Source organism: Mesoplodon mirus (genome assembly GCF_964341445.2).
Source record: "Mesoplodon mirus genome assembly, chromosome: 4".
NCBI classification, from domain to species: domain Eukaryota; kingdom Metazoa; phylum Chordata; class Mammalia; order Artiodactyla; family Ziphiidae; genus Mesoplodon; species Mesoplodon mirus.
This window is the reverse complement of record NC_138979.1, coordinates 50949184-50974059: the sequence shown is the minus strand read 5'-3', so window position 1 is coordinate 50974059 and position 24876 is coordinate 50949184. Positions and strand designations below refer to the sequence as shown.

General features: G+C 45.7%; 1 protein-coding gene across 1 annotated transcript in view; it reads left to right on the top strand.

Moving 5' to 3' along the window:
* Positions 1 to 16327, top strand: part of ANXA2 (annexin A2) — a 44651-nt gene extending 28324 nt beyond the window's left edge. Inside the window, exons 4-13 of the mRNA XM_082619107.1 lie at positions 737 to 831; positions 3850 to 3963; positions 7274 to 7364; positions 8301 to 8380; positions 9981 to 10040; positions 11975 to 12068; positions 12711 to 12806; positions 13636 to 13694; positions 14822 to 14944; positions 15955 to 16327. Coding sequence (XP_082475233.1) covers positions 737 to 831; positions 3850 to 3963; positions 7274 to 7364; positions 8301 to 8380; positions 9981 to 10040; positions 11975 to 12068; positions 12711 to 12806; positions 13636 to 13694; positions 14822 to 14944; positions 15955 to 16014 — 872 coding nt within the window. The 3' untranslated portion in view covers positions 16015 to 16327. The remainder of the gene's footprint in view (positions 1 to 736; positions 832 to 3849; positions 3964 to 7273; positions 7365 to 8300; positions 8381 to 9980; positions 10041 to 11974; positions 12069 to 12710; positions 12807 to 13635; positions 13695 to 14821; positions 14945 to 15954) is intronic.
* Positions 16328 to 24876: the final 8549 nt, after the last annotated feature.

Here is a 24876-nt window from a genome sequence, read left to right as displayed (position 1 = left end):
TGGTGGCACTTCAGAACTCCCAGTTTAGATTTAATTTAGATTAAAACATTATTCTTTTTAATAAAGTTATAAAATTGATTATTAAAATTGCCTATTGAATATCAAAAGCAGTGGAACATTTATTTTCCTTACAAAACAATTTAGTCTTCAGTAAGTAGGATTGTATTAATCAGTTACGCTATTAAAATACAACTGCCATATTAAATCTGACTCATTTGTCATGACAGTTTATATAATTATAGAAATTGTACCTAGCTGCTTATATAGCCATAATCCTGCAATAAATATAAATAATTGTCTCTATTAATTCAGGTTGCGGTTACTGTCTATTAAAACCTCACTTAAATGGTAATTTGGGGACCTTCATTTAAAATCTTTCTAAATCTTTGTTGTTCCATCTGACTGCCAAAGCCCCACAAACGCACCTCCTGCTGTTGAGTCCAGAAACCCAATTTATGAGTGAAATAGTTTTTTTTGTTTTTTGTTTTAAATACAGATACTTAAAAAGGTCCATTTAGACTTGAGGTTTGAGGCTGTCAGGAAAAACAGAAAAGAGGGTATACATGTTGGGTGGAGGGTGCTGACAAAAAGAAAGGAAACATCTTAATGTGTTGGTATTTAACTTTAGGGACTAATATATACATTACAAGTTGAAAAAATGCTTAAAACCTTCTTTGTAAGCCCAAGGAACTAGAGCATATGGTTGAGTAACTACTCACTACTTGTGTCTTCATAGGTGTGGATGAGGTCACCATCGTCAACATTTTGACCAACCGCAGCAATGAACAGAGACAGGATATTGCCTTCGCCTACCAGAGAAGGACCAAAAAGGTACACCAGGTTCAGGGATGCAGGGCATTCCATGTTGAATTTCAGTTCCTCAGCCATTGCTTTTTCTTTTTGTGAGTTCTGGCTCTTCCCAGCAAGCGCCTTCTGGAACCCTAGGAGATCCAAGGTTTTCCCCTTACATCCTGTAAGAGTCACAACTCACACATACGTGTCCCCTGGGGTGCTTGGAGCTTATTCATAAAGACCATACCCTCTTCCAACCCAGAGGGTGTAAAGGGAGCAGTTCTAGAAATAGAAAGGATAGGGGAAAACAACAACAGGTATCATTTATTGAATGCTAACTTTGTGCCAGGTATGCCGTTCTCTACATGTGGCCACTCATTTCATCTTTATGACTTCTGCTGGTTCTTGATAAAATGTTTTGAATTTAATCTTGGGACACTAGCCTCCATTTGAATATTGATCCTGACACACTCCTCTCATTCTTAAAAAAATACAGTTGAATTCCTAAGATCTTTGCAACCACCAGGTTTAGTTTAGTAGTTCATTTGGTCTCCAGGCTATCTTCACCTTGCCATTCTCTCACTATTTAAAGGGTCTTGTGTACTTTTTTCCCTTGCTTGTCCACGAGTGGTTAAGGAACAGCCCAGCACTTGTTCATCCTTTATTTTGTCGCAGTGTTAGGAAATTTATTTTTACAGACAGGCTGCTTTATTTTTAACTTCTTGCTATTAAAAGCTTTTGATTTATTCTTGGACGGTGCAGTAAGCATGGCTTCCTGCAGCTCCCGTTTGACTTACGGCTTTCACTCGTAGTCACAGTGGAGGTGAGCTGGAAGGATTCTAGAAAAGACATTTCTGCACTTGGAGTTGACATGACCACCAGGGTCCAGGAAGTTGCAGGTCACACCCTGCTATATCTCCCTCTCCCACCTCTCAAAACAGTTGGAAAGGACATAAATAGGAAAGCATGCAGCTTGTTTCCTCTCATAATGCATTAAAATTTTTCTTCCAGCTAGACTGACATTAATCTACTATAGTGAGGCATGGAAGGGAGTGTTTATTTCTCCACTTTCCCAAAAGGATCTGTGAGCTGGTAGAGCTGAGTTCCAGTTGGAGCAGAAGGCCCACCTCTGGACAATATGCCTGTAATTGCTCCTTCAGCTGTCACAGAGTGTGGGCTTGGAACACACTTGGGTGTGGACACATAAGTGTACATAGAGATATAGAAGCCCGGATTTCGATTTCAGATGAGATATATGGAGAACAAAGCTCTCGCATACCCTGTTGGAGGGATGATGTTACAGAATCATGATGGGTTTGGTAACCTCACAGGCTTCATGGTGGGCTGGGGACAACTCACTATCCTATGATTCTTGATACCTCTTAGCCCTGGGCTAAGGAGAATTATCACATTTTAAGAAAGATACATAAAATACTGGAGATACTTTCTGAAGGAAATCCTGAAAGCAGAACCTTATTGTTTGCATAATAAAGGAGAAGGCCCTGTATTGTAGAGTACTTTAACAACAGGGACCGAGGCCGCCTAGGTGAGGGGCTTGAACAGCATGGGTACAGCTAGTAGAAGTGGACAGGAACTGGGACAGAGGGTCAGTGTTATATTCCTTTCATGTTCGAGCAGATGCCAGGTTTCTCCATATAAGGAATGGTCATATTTTATTTGTCAAACATGTCTGGACAAATATTCTTTGTTAAGTGCAAAGAAAGCCCTGTGCTTGACATTATGAGAAGCAGGAAGTTGGCTGCCCATAAGGAGTTTATTATAGAAGTGGAAGAAGTCAGTAGGTGCCCAAATGCTATTTGAAGTCTGAACAGAGAATGGGTAGAGGGGAGTGTCAGGGTAGGCTAAGTGTGGAATTACCTAACCTCAGAGTTCCACGCTGGAAAATTGGTGCTATAATTGGAAGGTGTAGCTTCTAAAGTTCTCTCCTAAGTGCTATGTGTTACTAGGACTTCAGGAAGCAGGAGAAAGCAGGTGATGAAAGGGTTGGGCCAGATGATTTCTAAGACCCATCTCAGTCCTCGACATCTGTGAATGATTTGAGAAGATTCTCTCTGAAGCAGGCTGCACATCACCTCTTAGAGCCTGCACACACCTCTAGGGGCTAAACATCGTAGATGCCATGGGTGCTGCTGGAAAGCAGGAGAGGAAGAGAGAAGAGGGGGGAAAAAGTGAAAAGAAAGACAAAAAATAATTGTAACAGGAGAGTTCAGCCATCACTCAGTGCCCATGATTTGTAGGAAATCTGATCCCCGAGGAAGCATCTGTCAAAGCCACATCGAATTGGGATATCTGTCTGCCTGTGTGGGTGCTGACTCAGGCCTCTGACTTGAAATCTGTCAGTGGATTTTAATGGTAACAGTGGGAACCTTGAAGAAACAATACACAGCAGGGAAGCCCAGCGGTGAATGGGGAGGGCTTTAGTCCCCACCATCTTGATAATACCATTCCAGTTTGGTATGGAACATAGAGGTTCTCTCAGTCTTAGGTGAAGTGTTTTGCATAGGAAAGCTTCATGGGGGGTCTCTGGTTCCACCTGGAGACTTTCTGGAGCCACCTCTGCACAGCTGCACAAAACCTTTCACAGGAGGATACCAGCAGGCCACAAGGGTTCTGCTTCCTTGGAGGCTGCCCACTTTGATCACCTCCTTCTTAGCAGGGGCCTTGACCCTAGAAAGTGCCCTGTCTTAAATAGGCTGTTACCACATGCAAGTGTAAGTATATTGTAAACTGCATTCACTCATAGCTTTCTGAGACATTGCATGCTGCTCTGGTTTCCTTTTACTGACTGGACGAGAGGGCAAAATCAGCTTGGATTTTGGGGGATTTTACAGGAGGAAAGTCTGATCTTTCCATTTCTGACCTTTGGGTCTGCCAAAGGGAATGCGGTTGAAGGATACTTTGACCGAACACCCCAGAGTTGTCAAAGAATCACAACCTGCTTTACAGACACATGCCTCTATATTTTTGTCTTACTAGTTTTAAAGGGAATGTTGGTTACCAACCAAGTTTTCCATGTTGTTGCCTGTTTTTCTGAAGGAACTTGCATCAGCACTGAAGTCAGCCTTGTCTGGCCACCTGGAGACAGTGATTTTGGGCCTATTGAAAACACCTGCTCAGTATGACGCTTCCGAGCTGAAAGCCTCCATGAAGGTAAACACGTGTGAGATGCAATCTCTGTCAAATCTGCCATTAATATTTGTGAATTACAGCTTACTGAGTGTAATTAGGTGATTTTCAGTTATGTTGAATTCTCATTTGGAATCATTTTTTGGGAATGAACTGAAGCTATAAGGCTCAGGATTTGTACCAAAAATATTTCAATTACTTTTTTTAAGACTGTAAAGAAATTTCATGATGCAGAGAAGTCAGTTACCAGCTGCTACTGCTTGGCACCTGGGCAATTGGAATACCATTTGGAAAAACTACTTCCTTGATTACACTTCCTCTTTAAAAAAGATTTGTTATGATATTAAGGCAAAAGTAAAACTCATAGCTTTTGTTAAGTGAAGCTTAACAAAAATCTGCATATGCCGTTTTGGTCGTTTGTTCTGACCTTCTCCTTGCTGGTCCCATTGTTTGATTCAAATTTTGGGCAAAATCAGAACATCACAGTGCACATAAAGGGTGATTTCAGATCGTGAATGGTTCCTGTGTTTTGTTCAAAGTATCAAGGTACATGCTACTGTCTTTTGTTTGTATTTTGCAAAGTTATTTTGAACATGGATTTTTTTAGGTTAAATTAGATAGTAAAAATTCCAGGTTGTAAGTTCCCATGAATTTTGTGTGTACCTAAAACATCAAGTATTATATAAATGGAATAGATATATAAACATAAATGCATGTTTAATGGCAAAGCACAGAATCCTTTTCGTAAGTGTGCCTGCAACACTTTGAATAATCTGACACTGCCCTCTGCTGGTAAAACTGGGTAAAGCCTCAGAGTGGAGGGAAAGCTGTAGTTCTGATTTTTTATTCTAAGTCCGAGTGTGTTTTCTGTGATGCCATTTCTGAATTTTGGAGAGACGGAGCTGTAAGTCTGTCACCAGCTAATGTCACAGTTCAGTTGTCATCCCTTCCCCCACAGAGCACCTCGAGAGGGAGGCAGCTTCCCACCGGGTATTTCCAGGGCCCAGAAGTTGATAGCTCAGGGCTGCTGAAAGATTTGCTCTGAAATCAGTTTTCCAGCTTGGCCCAAGCTGTGCTCAGTTTATTTGAGCAGACTTGCTCTGAGTTTTCTAAGTAGACTATATTGGACAGAATGATAAAATGTCAACAACACTTAATGATCCTGTTTAATAAAAAGAACACTGAAAACACTCAGTCTTGGGACCTTTGGAACCATGGATGAGCTGGCCTCTCCTGGGTTTCTTCTGACCATCATCACTTCAGATCAGTTTATCTTATTTTTGCCAAGAATTCATTTAGTTGTGATTTGTGCAATTCTATAAGTATCTATTACTAGGTATTAGTGACTTGAAACAGACCTGCTTGAGCTGTCAATCACCATTGTAATCTATGTAATTGGGCCCAATGAAAGGTGCTTTGACTGCTAAATCTTTGACCTTGTGCCAGCTCTTCCATTAGCTATCACAGCTGAGTACCCTTCTGAAATCCATAAAGCTTGGAGTCACATGAACTGAACTATGCTTTAAAAAAAATCTGTTTTGACTTCTGGCAATACCAGTGGCAATATCTGCCATATGTTACAGTAGACGTTGCCCTTGTAATGTGAACTGTGGACAGTCTGTGGAGAGCTTAGGCCAAGTTTGAAATTGCCAAGGTCACCTTTAAATATAGAGAAAAAATACTATTAGAATTCTCTGATATTAACATGGGTATATCAGTGATGAAAGAAAACAAATCTTCTATTGCTGTACCTGTTTTACGTTTCAACAGTGTCAGGATATAGCATTTCTTCCAATGCATGAGTTATTTTTAGACTATTTTATATATCCTTGAGACTGAAAAACTGCCCCCTAAAATATTTGAAGATGCTTGGTAATCTCTTTATAATGTCTGTATAGAATGTTGTGGAGACCTTTTGCTAAGAAGGGAAGAAATTTTGGCTTTGCCAGCACCTCTACAAATCATGATTAAAAACTCTGGGAGAAGAGGCCTTGGCTCAGATTAGATGAGGAATAAAATTCAAAATTAACTATTAACCTGAGGCTTAGCTTATATAAACCACTTTTTTAGGGGCATATAAACTCTAATAAGTTTAATTAATAGCTGACACACTTTTCATGTGGATAAGTAAGTTTCTTATTGTGTTAACACCTTATAATTGATTTACATTTTAAACAGTTGTAATTCTACTTAGTTCAAAGTGATATTTCCATACTCGGAAAGACAAGTATTAGAGAATCCTGATTATTAAATCTTGACTTTGATCATGAAGCCAGCTTTGAAATACAAGTTTCATTGGGTCCTTTCAAGCTCTCTGGCATGCCAGCTCAAAAGTGTATATATTAAATTTGAATACATCACCCATCAAATTCTTATTCCTTAATAAAGTGTTGGTGTCTAGGTTTATCTGGCACTTCATTATTTCCTTTTGCTTCTCTAAAATGCCCAAAGAGTGCATCGCAATCAAGCAAAAATGGAAGTACAAGAATGAAATTTTTAACATTAACCCAATTTTACATTTCAAAGAGGTAAAGCTAAAAATTTTATCTTATCTATACCTTTCCCTCGTAAAAGACCTACTCCAATCTAACGATGCTGGCTGCAAATGACAGCATAAAATCTCTGTATTCCTTTGTTTTAAATTTCTGAGCAGAATTGTATAATAAAGAAATTATTTCTCATCTATTAAAGTAATGGCTGATTATTAGAGAAGTTGAAAAATGAAGAAACATAGGGAGACGATAAAGTTATTCAGTTTATAAACCCATCGCCAAAAGGCAACCACTTTTAACATTTTGGTGTATTCCATTGCTGTCTCTTCCCATTTCACTATATATTTATATATAGTGGGAAAAAATTTTTTTAATATAGTTGAGCTAAAAAAAACATGTCAGTTAAACCATCTTTTATTTTGATGAAGCTTTTTTTTTTTTTTTTTTTGCGTTACGCGGGCCTCTCACTGCTGTGGCCTCTCCCGTTGCGGAGCACAGGCTCTGGGTGCACAGGCTCAGCGGCCATGGCTCACGGGCCCAGCCGCTCCGCGGCATGTGGGATCTTCCTGGACCGAGGCACGAACCCGTGTCCCCTGCATCGGCAGGCGGACTCTCAGCCACTGCGCCACCAGGGAAGTCCATTGATGAAGCATTTTTTTAAAGGAATAGAATATAACTTTACCTTGTGCTGAGGAATGCAGTACAGATCCCTCAGGAGGAATGCAGGAAGGGGCGTGCTACACACCCCATCTGTGTGTGTAGTTTACCTGATTGAGATCAGGGAAGTGCGCTAATGGCCTGGAGGGCTTTCCCTGCTGATGTCTGCAATGCCTGGTTCGCAGGGGCTGGGGACCGATGAGGACTCCCTCATTGAGATCATCTGCTCAAGGACCAACCAGGAGCTGCAGGAAATCAACAGAGTCTACAAGGAAAGTGAGTAGCCCTAGTTCTGTGGTGCACCCTCTCAGCCCTGTTTCTGTGACCCCCATCCTGGCCTGCTGGGCTGGTGTTCAGGATAGGGTGCCTGGGTTACTTGTGGAGAAATGCTTGCCATCTGGACCGTCCAGGGGTTTGCTCTGTCCCAGGTCCCTCTCCTCCATCTCCTAATGGCCTGGGTTTTGATGATTATATTCCCCTAGAACTAATACAAAAGGATATACAGGAGCGAAAGCAGAGAAAACAAACAAAAAAGGAAAAAAAGATATGATGGGGAGAAGTAGAAAGTATTTTACATGGATTTCTTGGAATGGGTGCTGTCCAGTTTCTGCTGAGGAGGTTCCTAGCTCTTGACTGTGGATCACTGTTGCAAGAGACACATGGACCTATGTGCACCAAGCAGTGTAGGAGACCTGGGTGGAGTAAATGATGCAGCTTACATGTGTATGTGGTACGACTACATTTAAACATAGGTGCTATTTTGAATAATTAAGTACAAATTCATTGAAAAGTACTCTTTTAATTCTTACTAGTTTTTGCCATTGTGCATTTTCTCGATCAGTAGATAATAAACTGCATTGTGTATGTGTGTGTGTGTAGTCCTCCAAATTTTTTGATGATCCAAATAAGTATAGTCAAGAAGTTTGGGAACCAGTATTTTAGCTACCCAGGAAGTCACTGACCAAAGGTGAGCTTGAGGATCCCTGGTCTGATCCTGCTCTGTGTGTCCCTTGTCACTGATAACTCTGGTTCTGATTTTATGAGGGTAAAAATCATTCTAGAGAGTCCACCTCCCTTGGGTGAGTATATCCATGCTGCCACAGCTGTTTCTGCTTTTTAGAGGCTTAGTGGGCAGGGGATAAGTGGGATGGGTGGCTGGCTGGCTGCACAGGCAGGAAGCATCAAACCAGATGTGTTGTTTTGTTTTCCAAGTGTACAAGACCGATCTGGAGAAGGATATCGTTTCTGACACGTCTGGTGACTTCCGCAAGCTGATGGTCGCCCTGTCGAAGGTTGGTTTCCAGTTTATTTCTTTGTGCTTGCTTCCTCCCAAGGCAAGTTGCGCACCTCATTTTGTACTTGGGAGCGAATTAACTCAATCCTCTGTGCCTGCATCAGAAATTCCAGCTGCATTTTCGACAGTGGGTTTGCACTGTCACTGCAGAGTTGTCATTTTTGTATAATAGGATTTCTTATCCTGCAAAACCGTATGGTCAGGTGGACTTTGGGGCCAGAGGAGGAAGAAGCGGCTCTCAGCTCCTGGCCTGGATTTATGTGCCAGCCCTCACTGTGACGCAGGGGAAGGTCATTTTGCCCCTATCTGTGGTCACATAGGACCCAGTGGCAAGTGACCCTCTTGTTCCTTTCACTTGCTTTCATTTCTTAAGAGACAGTTTGCCCAGGTAGTGGTTTCCCTGGAGAGGTCTTTGCTTGTTTACTGATGTTAACACATTAATGTGGATGAAAGGCGTTTCCTTCCTGAGTCTGAGTTCTGACCCGAGTGCAGTTTAATGTGTATGAGCTGGGCGAGGGAAGAGGAATTTTCCCTGGGAACCCTGATGACAAATGGTCGATGGGCATGCTGTATCCTGCCCACGCACCTCTCCATCACCATAACAACTCTGTACTGCCCTCCCCAGCTCTCTTCTCTACCACGGGCCCTGCATACACCCATCTTTTTTTTTTTTTTTTTTTTTTTTCGGTACACGGGCCTCTCACTGTCGTGGCCTCTCCCATTGTGGAGCACAGGCTCCGGACGCGCAGGCTCAGCGGCCGTGGCTCACAGGCCTAGCCGCTCTGTGGCATGTGGGATCTTCCCGGACCGGGGCACGAACCCGTGTCCCCTGCCTCGGCAGGTGGACTCTCAACCACTGCGCCACCAGGAAAGCCCCCCACCCATCTTTTTGAAATCCACTTGCACCAAGCTCCTGATCAACAGACATTTCTGCTGCATCAAATCCAAACTCTCAACTGCCTTTAAGTGTCTTCTGTACGCTGGCCCTCCTTAACTTAGTCTTCTCACTAGGCTTCCCTCCCGCTCACCTTCTCCTCGGCTGGGCGCACATCACTCCCCTGTGCTGCTCCTCCTGTGCAGAATGGCTTCTCCTGCTTCCCAGTGCCATCCTCATCTGATTCAGCCTTTGCGCTTTGCCTCAGCTGTACCCCATTGTCCACAGATTTTGCTGATGATTCTGCCTGATAGATTTCTGCCTTCTTTTGCATTTCACGTCTACTTAGAGCCACAGATACTGTATTGTTTTACCATTTATTCCATGTGTATTTCTCCATCTGGACTGTGAGCTCTCTGAAGGAAGGAGCTAAATATCATTACCTTTTTTAGGGGGAGGAGGGTAGATTCTGTAAGGTGCTTAGCCCAGAACTGGGTAACAAGAGGGTATATAGCCCCCACTTCACTGCCTCAATTATTGTAACAATCCTTGGTCTTACCTAGACTTTTTCTTTTTAACCTAGACTTTTAAGTGAAGAAAAATTTCAGGAGGGTGTTTATTCAGTAAATAGTGGCTTACATGAGTTGGGGTGAAAATAACATTTTCAGTTTTAAAATGTACAAAGAAATACATTTGATGTTCTTAATTTTTTTTTTTCCTGTAGGGTCGAAGAGCAGAGGATGGCTCTGTCATTGATTATGAACTGATTGACCAAGATGCCCGGGTCAGTGCCAAGCTTCTTGGTGTTTGGGGTTTTGTTTCCTAGTCTCTGGATAGTGGGTATAGTTATGCATCCTGCATAACAAATTACCTCAAACTCAGTGGCTTAGAACAACAAGCATTTATTATCTCTCAGTTTCTGTGGGTCAGGAACTGGGAAGTGGCTCAGGACTTCTCCCGAGGTTGGAGACAAAACGTGGACCAGGGCTGCATCATCTGAGGGCCTGACAGCTTCAGGAGGATCTGCTTCCCAGATCACCCACCCATGTAGTCCTCCACCCATGTGACTGTTGGCAGGAGGCCTTACTCTTTCTTCACATGGGCCTCTCGAAGGGGTTGCTTGAGTGTCCTCACAGATGGCAGCTGGCTCTCCCCCGAGTGAGTGATCCAAGAGACACAGCGAGGAGGAAGCCAGGTGCCTTTTATGGTGTAAACTCAAGAGTCACACACACTGTCACTTCTGTCACACTTTGTTCATTAGAGGCGAGTCACTAGGTCTAGCTTCCCGTCAGTGGGAGGGGAAGTAGGCTCCACATTTGGAAGGGAGGAATGTCAAAGAATTTGTGGGCTTCATTTTCACTTTCTGGAAGCTGTAGTTATAACAAGATATACCCTTATAATGCTGGTGTTAGTTACAGGATCAATTTCTGACTCACATTTGCTCATTTAGGCTTTGCTTGTTTCTGCAGGGTATGATGCTGGTGTTCACAAACACACACTAATAGAATTCACAACACAGAACAGTGGGAGGAGATGGTAGAGGCACAGGCAGGGACAGGAAGGCTTACTGCCCTTGGTGGTGGGGGAAGAGGTGAGAGAGGCAGAGGCCCTTCCTTCTTTACCGGCTGAATAGAACTTCTGCTGGTTCTCATTCCATAATCACCCAGAACTATTTGTGAAGCTGATTCAGATCACTGTGAACTACATGCCTTTCCCAGAGGGTCGACAGCTGTCTCGAAGTATTTCATAAGAGCTGAAGAACAAAATTAATTTTAATCTGTTTTAGTTTGAAAATTCAGTATATTTCACATAGCCCACTTAGCAAGAGGTAGAAAAGTGTTTTTTAAATTTATTTTTTATTAAATTTATTTATTTATTTATTTTTGGCTGCCTTGGGTCTTCTTTGCTGCACCAGCTTCTGTTGTTGCGGAGCATGGTCTCTAGGCGCACGGGCTTCAGTAGTTGTGGCTCCCGGGCTCTAGAGCTCAGGCTCAGTAGTTGTGGCGCACAGCCTTAGTTGCTCCGCGGCATGTGGGATCTTTCCGGACCAGGGCTCGAACCTGTGTCCCCTGCATTGGCAGGCGGATTCTTAACTGCTGCGCCACCAGGGAAGCCCCTAGAAAAGGGTTTTGCAACTCCCAGATAGTGGATGGTCACTGAATAAGTATCGGCTCTTGCATAAGCCTTTCTCCCTCCTTCCCTGCCATTCTTAGCATTACTTATAGCCCCTAAATTTTCCAGAAACTGAAAATGTGATTGGACCAGCTTTTTTTTTTCTTTCAGCTCCATCATTTCCGGAGTCTCTAAGAATTCTGGGGGTGGGTACGTGACTTGTAGCTGTCTTTAGTAGATGAACATTAGTTTATGTGCTATTGAACGTCCCAAATGGAGGAGAGCTGGAAGTGCTAATGAGCATTGGCTTGTCCTTCTGTATATGAGTAGAGGTTCTTGGTCATCCCTTCGGTGTTCAGGGAAGGAGATTTCTACAGCATCACCCTCACGAACACAACCTACTGTTATGCTGTATGTCTGTGCTTCAGGAAGACTGCTCTTAAGACTTTTGACCTAAATAGCACATTTTTCCTGTGTCTGCAGTGCAATCGTCCTTTCTCATTTGGCATTCTGAATGTATAGGTTTTGGGGTTTTGTGCATGACACGTTTTTAACGACCTTGCTCTGGATTGTGGAATTAACTTTCGTGGTCGGTTGTGCTCGTAGGATCTCTATGATGCTGGCGTGAAGAGGAGAGGAACTGATGTTCCCAAGTGGATCAGCATCATGACCGAGCGGAGTGTGTGCCACCTCCAGAAAGGTGTGTGCTGTGCTGGGGAGGTCTTAGAGCCCCAGGGCCAAAATGGAGGGCCCTCTCAAGGGGGCCAGCTGCGTGTCTGTGTTGGGGCTCGGGTCTGCCAGAACACTCCCTGCTTTGTACCCTCTAATCTCACCCATTTTTCCTCACCAAGTCCATTCAACCTTCTTTCCCATTTTGGATCATTTTTTTCCCCTAAATACTCTTCATGTTTGGTGCTTTGTTGTGCTGCCTCTTCTCGTCTGGATCATTTTATCTTGCCACATCTGTTGAAGTAATGGACTTAGTTGGGTGCTATGTACTGTTTCTCATGGCCCAGATAAAGTGGGTTCCACGCCGGAGAGATGAAGATGGTCAAAATATGTGGCTGGGGCAGTGCCATTTAGGACAGGTGCATGGTACGGCTGTCCCAGGGCAACTGGTACAGTGTCAGCTCCGGTCTGCGTGGCAATCCCTAACCTTCTAGGATGCTATGATTATCATCATCTTTGTGTGTGTGTGTGTGTGTGTGTGAGTGTGTGTGTGTGTGTGAGTGTGTGTGTGTGTGAGTGTGTGTGTGTGTGTGTGATGCATAACCGTGTGGGTGACCATTGATAGCTTTGACTAGTGGCTCTGTTATAATAATTATCTGTTGCTGTTCTTTAGTATTTGAAAGGTACAAGAGCTACAGCCCTTATGACATGCTGGAGAGCATCAAGAAGGAGGTTAAAGGAGACCTGGAAAACGCTTTCCTGAACCTAGGTAAGCAGGTGTGGCCCCCCATCCCTAGTGGACATCAGCTTTCAGTCAGCTAGCTGTGCTGAAGCAGAAGTAACAAATGGCCATCCTGTTAATTCAAGTGGCTTTGGGAGGCATGGCTTCTTTACATGATTTGGGTAGTTTCATAATCTTCACCGTATGAATTTAAGATATGGAACTGAGGAAGGGCTTACGTTGGTAGAATGGAGCGTTGCCCAGGAGGAATAAGATAACCAGAGAAAGGGCTCTCCCCATTGGGGGAACTCACACATCCATTTGGGTTTCTGCATTGCTCAGAGCCCCCTGGTTTAAGAGCACAGTGGGGGGCTTCCCTGGTGGTGCAGTGGTTAAGAATCTGCCTGCCAATGCAGGGGACATGGGTTCGAGCCCTGGTATGGGAGGATCCCATGTGCCGCGGAGCAACTAAGCCCGTGTGCCACAACTACTGAGCCTGTGCTCTAGAGCCCGTGAGCCACAACTACTGAGCCCGTGGGCCTAGAGCCCGTGCTCCCCAACAAGAGAAGCCACCCCAATGAGAAGCCCGCGCACTGCAATGAAGAGTGGCCCCCGCTCGCTGCAACTAGAGGAAGCCCGCCTACAGCAATAAAGACCCAGCACAGCCAAAAATAAATAATATATAAATTTATTTAAAAAAAGAAAAAGAAAAAGCACAGCTGGCTGATTCAGAGGATTCCTGGTTTTCCCTGAGCGTTTCCCATTTTGCAGAGCCCATTCCTGTTACGCCTGGTCATCTGGTGGTGCCCCAGGTCAGGGCTTCACCCCCCACTGGTGGAGGAGAGAGGAGTTACTGACCCTTTTCTTCTCTCCACAGTCCAGTGCATTCAGAACAAGCCCCTGTATTTTGCTGACAGACTGTACGACTCCATGAAGGTAAGGGCAACTGGCCGAGAGGTCCGTGTTTCCACACTAGGCTTTTTCTTCCTTTGTGCCCCAGACTAAGGCTTCTGACTAGCGGATGGAGGAAGGGACCCCACTGTCTAGGTGCAGGAACACACTAGTCAGCTCTGCTTTTACGTGACAGGTGAGAAAACCACAAATCTGTCTTCTGTTTCTCCCAACTACTTGAACACGTGTTTGTGTACAGGTAGAAAGCAAAGTGCCACGGGAGAGAGAAAATGCCAGATGGTGATCATGTCAGACTCCTGTTCAGATTTCTCAGTGATTCCCTCCTGGTACCCCAGAGTAAGGACAATCAAGGAAGAGAGGTTATTAAGCAACCACTAGGCAGTAGGCATTGTGCTACTTACTTTATCTTAAATCATTACCAAAAAACCTTTGAGGCTTGTGTGACTATTTTCTTTCTAGATGAGGAGAATGGAGCTTGGAAAGCTTCAGCTTGCTTGAGGTTACATAGCCAAACTTGAACTTGGGTCTGTCTGACTCCAAAGCCAGCCCTGCAGTTTTCCCTTAAATGGACTGTCTCTTCCCACGGTCCCATCCCTTTTTCCATGCCTTAGATGTGCCTTGTGCTTTATGGCTTCCAGGCGCTTGCCGCTTCTTCCTGGGTCACCCCCTTGTCCACACTGCCTCTCTCTCATCTCCCCAGACCGGTTAGTTCCATGTCAAGTATGGCCCGTTCTCTGGTCTGAGGTTCTGGATGTAAACTTTAGTGGTCCTTATTGCTTGTATCATTCAAAATGGCATAGAGCCATGGTGAGCGTGGTAGCATGTGCCCTCTAAGCCCCCGAGAGCCAGGAGCTTTGTGTTACGTACGTAAACTCACGCACTTCCTGACCTGAGCCTTGCAGTGGTTAGCGCTCAGTTCACGTTTACTGAATGTACGGCATTGGGGCTTTGTGCCGATTTCATGCTGGTGTGTTTGGACTTCCAAGGCGCTCATTGTTCTTAAGGGAGCAGTTTTGTGGTTATTTCTGCAGTCTCTTAGAGGGCGGCTTCAGGAGCCCAAATCAGTTCCATGTGCAGGAGAACTCACTAGACTCTTTTAATGATTAACATTGTCAGCGAATTGTAACTTGGAGCGTAAATTTGACTTTCAGGGCAAGGGAACTCGCGATAAGGTCCTGATTAGAATCATGATCTCCCGCAGTGAAGTGGACATGTTGAAAATTAGATGTGAATTCAAGAAAAAGTACGGCAAGTCCCTGTACTACTACATTCAGGTAAGGCCCCACCTGACCATCAGAGAGAGGGCTGGGAGTCCTGGGCAGGTGCCTGTCAGAACAATGGCAGAATGGCGGTTTTCTGTTTTCTAACTCCCTGGGGAAGAGATGCTAGTCATCAAATATCAGGGATTTATTTTGAAAGTGCTATTAGGATTTGTCCTGGAATCTTACAGAATCAGGCAAATATTTCATATTTCCCACACCTATTCTGCAGTGACAGCTGGTGCCCATGACAGTGATCCTGCAAGACTTGCTGACGTCCTGAAAAGACAGATCAATTTAATCTACGTTTTATTATATTTCCATTTCTTGAAACTCCTCTGTGATAAGCCTGGCAACATTTCCTCACCCAGAACTCCCATCTCTCCCCTCCCCATTTAGCCTGTCCCTGTTTTGGAGGGATGGAGTGTTCGTATATAAGGAGCAATTGCGTTCACCGTGGTCCCTCCCACTGTGTTTAATTCAGACAGATGTTGCAAACCCCTCTTTCTGAAAGATCCTGAAAATTTCAATGTCGTGTCAGTGGTTACCAGGGATGAATTTTTTAGAGCTGGGTTTGCTATAACTAGGTTTACTAGGGCATATGTTTAAAATTCAGGGAGCATTTAGACTCAGTAATTATTTCCTTAACTCATCAGCTTATTCCCACGTGACTTTAAGAGTCCACGAAACAACACAGTCAGGCAGGAAGGTGCCTCGCGTGTCTTCTCTGGAAGGATGCGGGCCAGGGAGAAAACGGGTGGTGTTTGCAGGACCTCAGTGCAGGAGGAGACTGGGTTCTGTCCTCTGGTCACTTACCGTGTTAATCCCCAGGACCCTGTGTTCTCTCTACCCTTGTGGCAATAATCTCCCCTGGGCCGCGATCCCTGAGGGTCCTCTGATGGTTTGGGTGTGTCTGGGCAGGTCCCACAGAGGCTCCATGTGCCGTGGGCCTGCTTGTGTGTTTCTGCAGAGTGTGGGTCTTTCTCCTGACCCTGAATTTCTTTTTTCTCCTTGGCCACTTATAGCAAGACACCAAGGGTGACTACCAGAAAGCGCTGCTGTACCTGTGCGGTGGGGATGACTGAAGCCCGCAATGGCCCGAGGGTCCAGGACGGCTGCTCTGCGCTCCCAGCTAACAGATCTACACAATCAGCATGTGGCTAACAATCCCCTTGTGCCCATCCCTGGGAGGATGACATTAGTGCTGCCCACCCCACCTGCTCCACCCTTAGTTTAGTTGCCTAAGCATTACCTGGCTTTCTGGTCTAGTCTCTCTTTTCAGTCAAAGAAATGAACATTCCAGGGAATTGGAAGTGAAATCTATGATGTGAAACACTTTGCCTTTTGAGTACTGTGTCGTAAACAGATGAATAAACTGAATTTTTACTTTAGGAACAAGTACTTTGTTGACCTTGCTCTCAATTTAATTGTTTCAAAATCAAACATGCTTAAGGGTTGTATTGTTTGGCTGGTAAGGCTGTCCCCTTGAGGAAGAAAGCTCTAGAAAGGAGCTGCAATATAGTAGCTGCTCTCCAGATGCGGCTATTTACATTTAAATTTATTTAAACGAAATAATTAAAAGGTCAATTCCTCAGTCAAGCTATCCACATTTCAGATATTCACTATCCACGTGTGGTTAGCACCTAGTGTATTGGACAGCACAGGCAGAGTACATTTTCATTATAATAGAAGGTTCTATTGCACAGGGGATGATAGTACCTATGGGGGGAAAAATGCCAGAATGACCCCTTCATCTGCTCATCTTTATACAGGTAAGTTAGGTGAAAAGAAGCTGCAGGGGCCTCAAACTGGGAAAAGGGTAGGATGGTGTGGTAGACTCCATTTAGCAAATATTGCAAGTATTCCCATAAGAATTACAGAAATAAGTAACATCCTGCCCCAGCCTCGAGGGCTCACCTGTCAGAGTCAGGCTACAGCATCCTTATACAGGTGGTGTAACAAAAGCAGACGGGCACACAGAGAAGAAAGCGATTGGCTTTGCCTGGGAGGATTGAGAAAGATGACCCAGAGAAGAAAACATCTGAGCCATGCCCTGATATCTAAGGGGAAGTGTTACAGCTGGGAGGAAGCTCTCCACGAGCATTCTTATGGTTCTGATAAAGGTAATTCATACACCTGGTTCACATTTCAAAAGTCACACAGAGTCTGTGCAGTGAAAATTACATCTCCCTCCCACTCTCTTCCCAACCAGCCAGGGGGCCTTCCTAGAGTCAGCGTGGTTTCTGGTCCTTCCTTCCATGGATAGGCTGTGTACTAAACAGGCGTGTGTGTTGATGTACCTGTCTCCGCTCACAAGGTGAAGGTGCTGTTCATTGGCTTCTAGCCCAGGACCCTGAAGATGGCTTGCTCATACAGGTACCTCCCCTAAGCTGGGGGTAGGGCTGGGGCAGTGTTGATGACTATCCCCAAATTCTTACACTACATTTCCTCCTTGTAAAGGATGCTGTGTCAGTCACTAATTCTTGACACCTGGCTGATGTTGGATGCACTTAGTGGCCTGCAGGGACTAGGCAGGTAGTGGAAATGCAGGTGTGAAATGGGCTGGTTGGACAGAAGTGGGGAGTCTGGAGAATGGAGAACACCTGCCCCACTTTCAGCCCCCAGATCCAATGAAAACAGCACCACGATAACCAAAAGATATGCATCTGTGGACTGATTGATTTGCTATTTTGACCTTTGGCAAACTTGCTGTGGAAACTCAGATGGAACATGGCTCTTCAGTCTCTAGGCCCATAAAGTGCCCGTAAGGCCACTGAGATACTCTTTAAAATGCAAGTTAGGCAAAAAATAGTGTGTTTCCTCAAATGTCTCTTCCGATGCATATTAGATGTGATGCCTCCAATCCCAGAATATACTTTTCCGCATGCTTGGGGCAGAGTTCAAGGAACTGCATAAGAAGCGGGGAATTTCTGTTTCCCTGCACATTCTGGTGTTGAGCTCAGAACTGATCGGGCTCTGTGACTTCCCTGGCAGTCCAGTGGTTGAGACTCCGTGCTCCCAATGCAGGGGTCACAGGTTCCATCCCTGGTTGGGGAACTAAGACCCTGCACACCGCATGGCGCGGCCATGAAAAAAAAAAAAAACTGATTGGGCTGAGCAGAGGCTGTCGGGAGCGGTGTTTCAGATCACAAAGTATTCAGGCTGTTTCTTCCCACCACGCAATGCGTTTCATGCAGCAGAGGGAAAGGTGGTGGAAAGAGAAGGCAGGGCCGGGCAGCCAGGGTGTGGGCAGGCTCCTGCTCTCGCCCTGCCCAGGGTGGCCTGGCCACTGGTCTGGCTGCTCTGGACCCTCCAGCAGGCGTGAGGGAACATCCAAAAGGCAGCTTGGCGAAAGGAAGACCACCGGAGAACCATTCCAAATGCTGCCTCCTGTCTCCCCTGAATGGAACAATGGCTGTCTAGTGTTTTCCAAAACTGACAGAAAGGGCCCTTGGAATTTGGCTTCGTATTCTGGATTCCAGCTTGTCCTCCACAGTTAAGCTGTCCAAACCATTTCTTTTTTTTTAAATTAAATTAAATTATTTATTTGGTGGCGCCGGGTCTTGCTTGCAGCAGGCGGGCTCCTTAGTTGCAGCATGCGTGTGGGATCTAGTTCCCTGACCAGGGATCGAACCCGGACCCCCTGCATTGGAGACGCAGTGGAGTCCTAACCACTGCATTACCAGGGAAGTCCCCAAACGGTTTCTTGAAGTAAAGAACCATGTGGAGATTTGACTATTCTCCCAATTTTACTTTGTAAAGAGAAGGAAAAGGGAATGTGGCAGGCTTAACAATGGCAGCTGATAATAAGAACTTTGTGTTCTTTGATGAGTTAAAGGTAAATGCATGCTAGTCATGGAAACTTATTAAACTATGATTGTGAGCAAGAAGATACGATTTTTTTTCTCCCTGACCTGTGTGGTGGAGCAGCACAGGACTGTCACATTGCACAGCTCCAGACGGCACCCTTCACATTGTAGTCTATATGAATGGTATGTCCCCTGGACTTACGCAGTGCACAATCTGAGCGGCCATACATGACAGCCCTATATGGTGACCCTAGGTGTGTGTGAGATGGCCTAGTAAGCCTTTTTGTCACATTGTTGGCTTCCAGATTAGAGTTGGAAGACAAATCTTACTTAGAAACAGGTGGCTAAACCTTGTCTTTTCCACAGACTCTTGATCTTTGGACCCATCTTACTGGGCTATGCATCAATGACTACGCATATGAATCTTCCCAGTATCTGAAGTTCCTGTGGCGTAAATTATTAGTAAAGATAGCTAGAGCAGGGGAAACCAGGCTCACAAAGTGGCTGCATTTAGCAAGAAAAATGATTTGAGGACAGAAATCTTTTAAATCAATTTTTAGTCTTTAAATGACTCCAGTCTCCAGGCCTCTCCCCACGTTTTGACAAACGGCTTTGCCTTCTTACCCACATTAGTTTATCTGACCTCCTTTTTCCATCAACTATCAAAATGAAAACTCCGCTGCAAGAGAGAGAGAGGGAGCAATTTTAAACATCCCTTAGCAATGAGGCAGAACATGCTATAGCCATCAAGTTCTAGTTGTTCATTCTATTTATTGAAAAAAGCCTGTAGCCTGATTTCTTTTATGCGAGTACATTTGAGCAAGCAAAGTTTATAGAGATGACTTATCTCATTACATTAGAAGAGTGATTTGCTATCTCAGCATCTATAAGCAATTTTAACAGACATTTCTGGATGAAGAAAAGCTTTTGTAAATATATGCGAAAGACACGATTTCATCAAGCATTAAATTGGAGGTGCCCTGGAAAAATACTACATTTGTGCATTCAATTAGCTTGATTGTGGCTGAATTTTGTCCACTGAAGGAAGCATTTCTACAGGAAAACAGGAGCATTCCCTATGTCAGCAGGTTTCTTAAAACAGAAAACACACTTTCCCCTTTGCAAGTCCTCTTTTGCATTTGTGCTGCTCCCAGCTATGCGTCCCTAATCAGCCTGCTCAGTCTCGTTCTCCACAGTAGAGGGTAAGGGGGGAGCGAACCAGGAGCCACGTTATCTAGGCCTTAGAGAAATCCCAACCCAACGATTCCAACATTAAGTAGCCTGCATCTAGTCTGAAAGCTAGGCAAGCTCTGGGCAAAACTGGGACGGGTCAAGGATGGACTTAAGTTCTCCAAACTTCCCTTCCTGGTCTCTGCAGGGCCTCTCCTTTCAGGGTCTGTGGGATGCTGTTTAAATCTTGGTAGGGCTGTTAGCCCATGTCTCTTTCCTGGAAGTAAGTGTATAGGGTCAGCTTTATCTTGGAATGAAGGCTTTGTTCCCATATTACGAGAATGAACGGGGCTAGTGAAGAAATGGGAGAATGGTTGGAATTCAAGAGGGCTTTCTTGGACCCCTGAAATCACAGTAAAGAAGTGAGCTAAGGGCTTCCCTGGTGGCGCAGTGGTTGAGAGTCCGCCTGCCGATGCAGGGGACACGGGTTCGTGCCCTGGTCCAGGAAGATCCCACGTGCCGCGGAGCGGCTGGGCCCGTGAGCCATGGCCGCTGAGCCTGCGTGTCCGGAGCCTGTGCTCTGCAACGGGAGAGGCCACAGCAGTGAGAGGCCCGCGTACCGCCAAAAAAAAAAAAAAAAAAAAGAAGTGAGCTAAGTATTTAGGGTGATCACTAGCCCTTCCCTGCAATCCTTGCTGTTCTGTAGTTGAACCATCAGCTTTATATTAATAAGAAACAAACCAGAAAGGACATGATAAGTCAGTAGAACCTGGTGTGGAGGTGGCTTGTTAAACAGTAGGTGAGGACAAATTACAACTTTCCCAGCTGTAGTCCATTAGAGCCCAAGGCTATCGTACTTCCAAGTACATTTCTAAAGATTAATACAAGGCTTAGCAAGCAGTTTGGATCAGGAATACAGAAATATTTCAAACAAGTTTTAGGTTTCTATATCAGTGAGGTTGCCAGATTTCTTGGATTCTTGAGCTTTGGAAAACCGTTTTGGTCTTAAAGGATCACCTTTGTCCTAATAGATATGAACTCATCTATGACTAGGAAAAATTTTAAAGTCCAGAGTTGGTCGGGTAATACAGGATCTCTCAGTCATTCACTTATTCACCTATTGACTTATTAATGTATTCAGTAGACAAGCCTACTATATGCTGGTGACTGAACTAATCACCGAGGATTGGAAGAACAGCAAGGCAATGCTGACCATGCAGAATAATAAGGGCTGTGATGGAGGCACAGGTGAGACACTTGGGGGGGGGGGTCCAGAGTAATGGAAAGGTTTGGGGAGAGGCAATCCTTAAAGCAGGAATTTTTTTGGGGGGGGGTATTTTTTTCCTGACATACAGGAGGAATACAGAATCACTGTAGAAAGTCAAAAAATACAGAAAAGTATAAAGGAGAAAATCTGAATCACCTGGAACTCCAACTAGAACAAACCACCGTTAACATTTTGGCAGGACGACTTGTTTGAGACTGAGCTCTTGTTTCCTTGGCAGTAAGCTCATCAGGAAAGAATGAGAGGCAGGTTTCCCTTCCCATCTTGAAGAGGAAGGGCTGAGTTTCAGGCAGTAAAAGTCAGGCTTCCCTTGTCTCATGGAAGAGTTAAGTGGATTTTGAGTTTTCCAAGTCCAGTTCAAGAATATGTAGGCCTGGATTGTCTAAAGGGAAGGGTTCTGGAGTAAAGGAAGAAGCAAGTAGCCTAACCCTGGCTCAGCTGGGTTCAGAGACTGAGCATGGCGGTGCCCAGGGGATGGGGACAGTACCCAGCCTCCATGCAGTGCCTGGAGTGTCCTGACCTCTGGGAAGCCCGGGTGTTTGCAGGGAATTAAAACCTTGTCCGCCGCAGTGCTAGCTCCCGCAGGGAACGTTTTAGTGATGGTATGGTGAATGGGGAATGAGGCTCTGCCCAGTGTTAAAATCTATTTCCAGTCTTGCTCTGACTTTATACCATTTCCTCCCCAGTCACCGGGACAGCACACATCCCACAACCAACTGCTAGAAGGGAACCTCTGTATGTTTACCTTCTGACTTTTCTCTTTGTCACATTTTATGATTTACAGTATGTATTCCAGATAAATCCTAAGTATTCCAGACAGTTCAGAGCTCCATAATTTAGACCTAACTTTGTGCTTTGAAGACCCTAAGTTAGTAGGGAAAACAGGTTCCTATTAGAGTCTTAAAGCAAGAGAAGGAAGATGAAGGATGCACTCCAGATAGCATATTCCAAGTTGCTAGGAAAACAAAGAAACCATAGAAAATTATTTCAGAGCATAGATGAAACAAAGGAAGAGGTGGAATCAAAACTTTTCAGCTCTTCAGTGGGATAACTGCCAGTTCTGTTTTAATATGAAATTTCAGCATCGTTCACATGTAGCTTCTAATACGAACAGATCCAGAGTAAGAGAATGCATGTCAGCCTTATTCCTAGCCTCTGTATCCTTTGTTTCTCCCCTTGGTTGAAGCCTCCAAATCTCCACATAGAAATTCAGGCCTGTCCTGTGCCTGGTTTCAGGCCTTTGCTGGCCAGAGCATGGAGTATTTAACCAGCTTTTTCTCCCGCTTGGCATGGCCCTGCTCAGTCCTGGGAAGCCCAGCTGTCCCAGGAACAGGCTACTTGCTTCTTCCTCTCACCCCAGAGCCCTCCCCTTGGAGAGAATCTGCCTCCAGTGGGCTCAAGGGGTTCCAATCAGCTTATATATTCATGTCCCTACAAACCCTGCAGGTTACTCTCCTGACTAGAAGGTGATCAGCTTATGCCCTGAAGCAACAAAGACAGATACTGAGACAGCCAAAGTTAAAAAAATAAGGTGGAAATCGTGCTTCCTTCAAAATCAGTTGGCTTTGTAATTGCCTTTTCTCCTGGTCTAGCAACTGCCTTCTCCCACGTGGATGCCGATATTTATTGCCTTATGCTTGAAATGAAAAGGCAAATTTTGACATCCAAGGACTGGTTAGTCCTGAGAGGGCAGGGGATCTGGAAGAACAGTAGTTAGTCAGCACAGGCTGTGCTCTTGAAGCGGCTTGGCTTTCCTTTCCTCTGAGAACCTATCTTCAAGGTCAGTCTGAAGTTTGCAAGCCTGGTGGCCACTCTACCCCACTGGGGCAGCCTGACAGAGGGAGCAATTCAGTACCGCACAGCCATAAAATGTCCACGAGTTTAAAAAACAAAACCACAGTTGTTCTTGGGGCTGGGCTGGTTCCCCCATCCCAGTTTTAGCAGGATGTGTATGTGGCCATGGAACTCCTGGTGAGCTCTGAGGCTGTCCAGCGGGTGGTGGGGAACGTGCAGTAGGAACCCTGCACGTCAGGGCTTAGTGTCTGCAAATGGGCTTTACATGAAGAGCGGGATGCACCCTCCGGGCAGAAGGGATCCCGGGGCAGGGGGTGCGAGGCAGGATCTCAGGAAGCCAAAGCTAGTCAAGATCACTCTCCTCCTCCTCTGGATGTGATCAATGGCCTCCTTCAGGCGGAACTGCTTGTCTCCATGACATGAGCTATTCAGATGGCAGGCGAACGGGAGAGCCCAGCTTCACAGTGGACCAGGACCTTGCCTTCCTTTTCCCGGACCCAGTCAATGAAGCCTATTGCTCCTTGGAAGCAGGAGCGAATGTCAGCCGCGTGGCTTACTCTCACAGGGATCCATTTGTAGTGCAGGTGGGCGGTGCAGGCCTGCGAGGTCCGCCGCCAGACACTCAGCAGGGCCGTGATCACGTGCAGGGTGGTGGGGAACCGGCACTTGGATGCTTGGTGGGCACTTCCAAGGTGGAGGAACAGAGGGATTGCACCTGCGCCGCCGTGGTCCTAAGGCGGCCGGTAGCTGATGTTGAGCACTGGTTTCCCACACTGGCTGATGAGTGCGCTCTCGTTTCACTATCCTCTGGTGAAATGGGTTTTACAGCCACGCTGCACTCGGGAATATTCCGAGTGGAAAGCCTCCTACCCTCGCCTGTAAGAAGCACACCTGCCGGCGGGCAGGCAGGCAGGGGGGCGGGCAGGCAGGCAGGCAGGGGAGCAGCGAGGCTGGCGGGACGCGCACCGAGGTCCCCTCGGCACCCCCGCCGCGCGCGCGCCCTCTGTCGGGCAGCACGAGCGCGCCGCCGAGGGGAGATAGGCGTGGAGCGAGCCGCGCACGCTCGAGGGGGCCAAGGCGTGGGGTGGGGGCGTGCGTGCGCGTGGTCCCGCCCACGCCGCACGCAGGTATCCAGGCCCGCTGCCCGCAGGCGAGGCTCCGGGCTACTCAGGGGTGGCGGCGCGGGCCGGCAGCTCTGCTCGCGTTTCCCGTCTCGGACGCTCGGCGTTCCGCCAGCCATTCGCTGCCCCGTGGAGTCGGGCCGAGGAGTTTTGAACGGGGTCTGAGGATAACTCAATGTGCAGCGTTACTGGAAACTAAATATAAGACGTTTAACTGGAAGAGCCAGGTAAGATGGGTCATTTGACCCTTGAACCACGCTGGGGTTAGGGGCACTGACCTCCCGTGGAGTCGAAAATCCTCTCATGCTCAGTCTCTGCCTCAAAAACAAAGGAATTGGTAAACGACTCACCCAAGGGCTGGAAGCTCAAACAGTTTGGTTAGAATCAGGATTCAAGCCCTAGTTCTTTTGAGTCCGCATAATGTGATCTCTAATTGAACGCAGGCTTTTCCCACACTTAATTAACGTAAAGATCTGTATAATGAAAATACAGATGCTGTATTTGTTGGAAAAAAACTCCGTGTAAGTGGACCCGCACAGTTCAAACTGCATTTCAAAGCCATGTTACTCAAGGCTCACCTGTATTTTAGGATGGAACTCTGGCTTAGATATCAGAAGTTTTTGAGGGCTCCCTCTCAGAGGTGAGTTAAATCATCAATCAGTCATTTTCTATCCCCACCCTCAATAAGAATACAGGTTTGGAGTGTTTAGATCCGGGTCTGCTGCTGTAAGTCAGATGACTGCAATTAAGTGATAATAGTAAAAACTA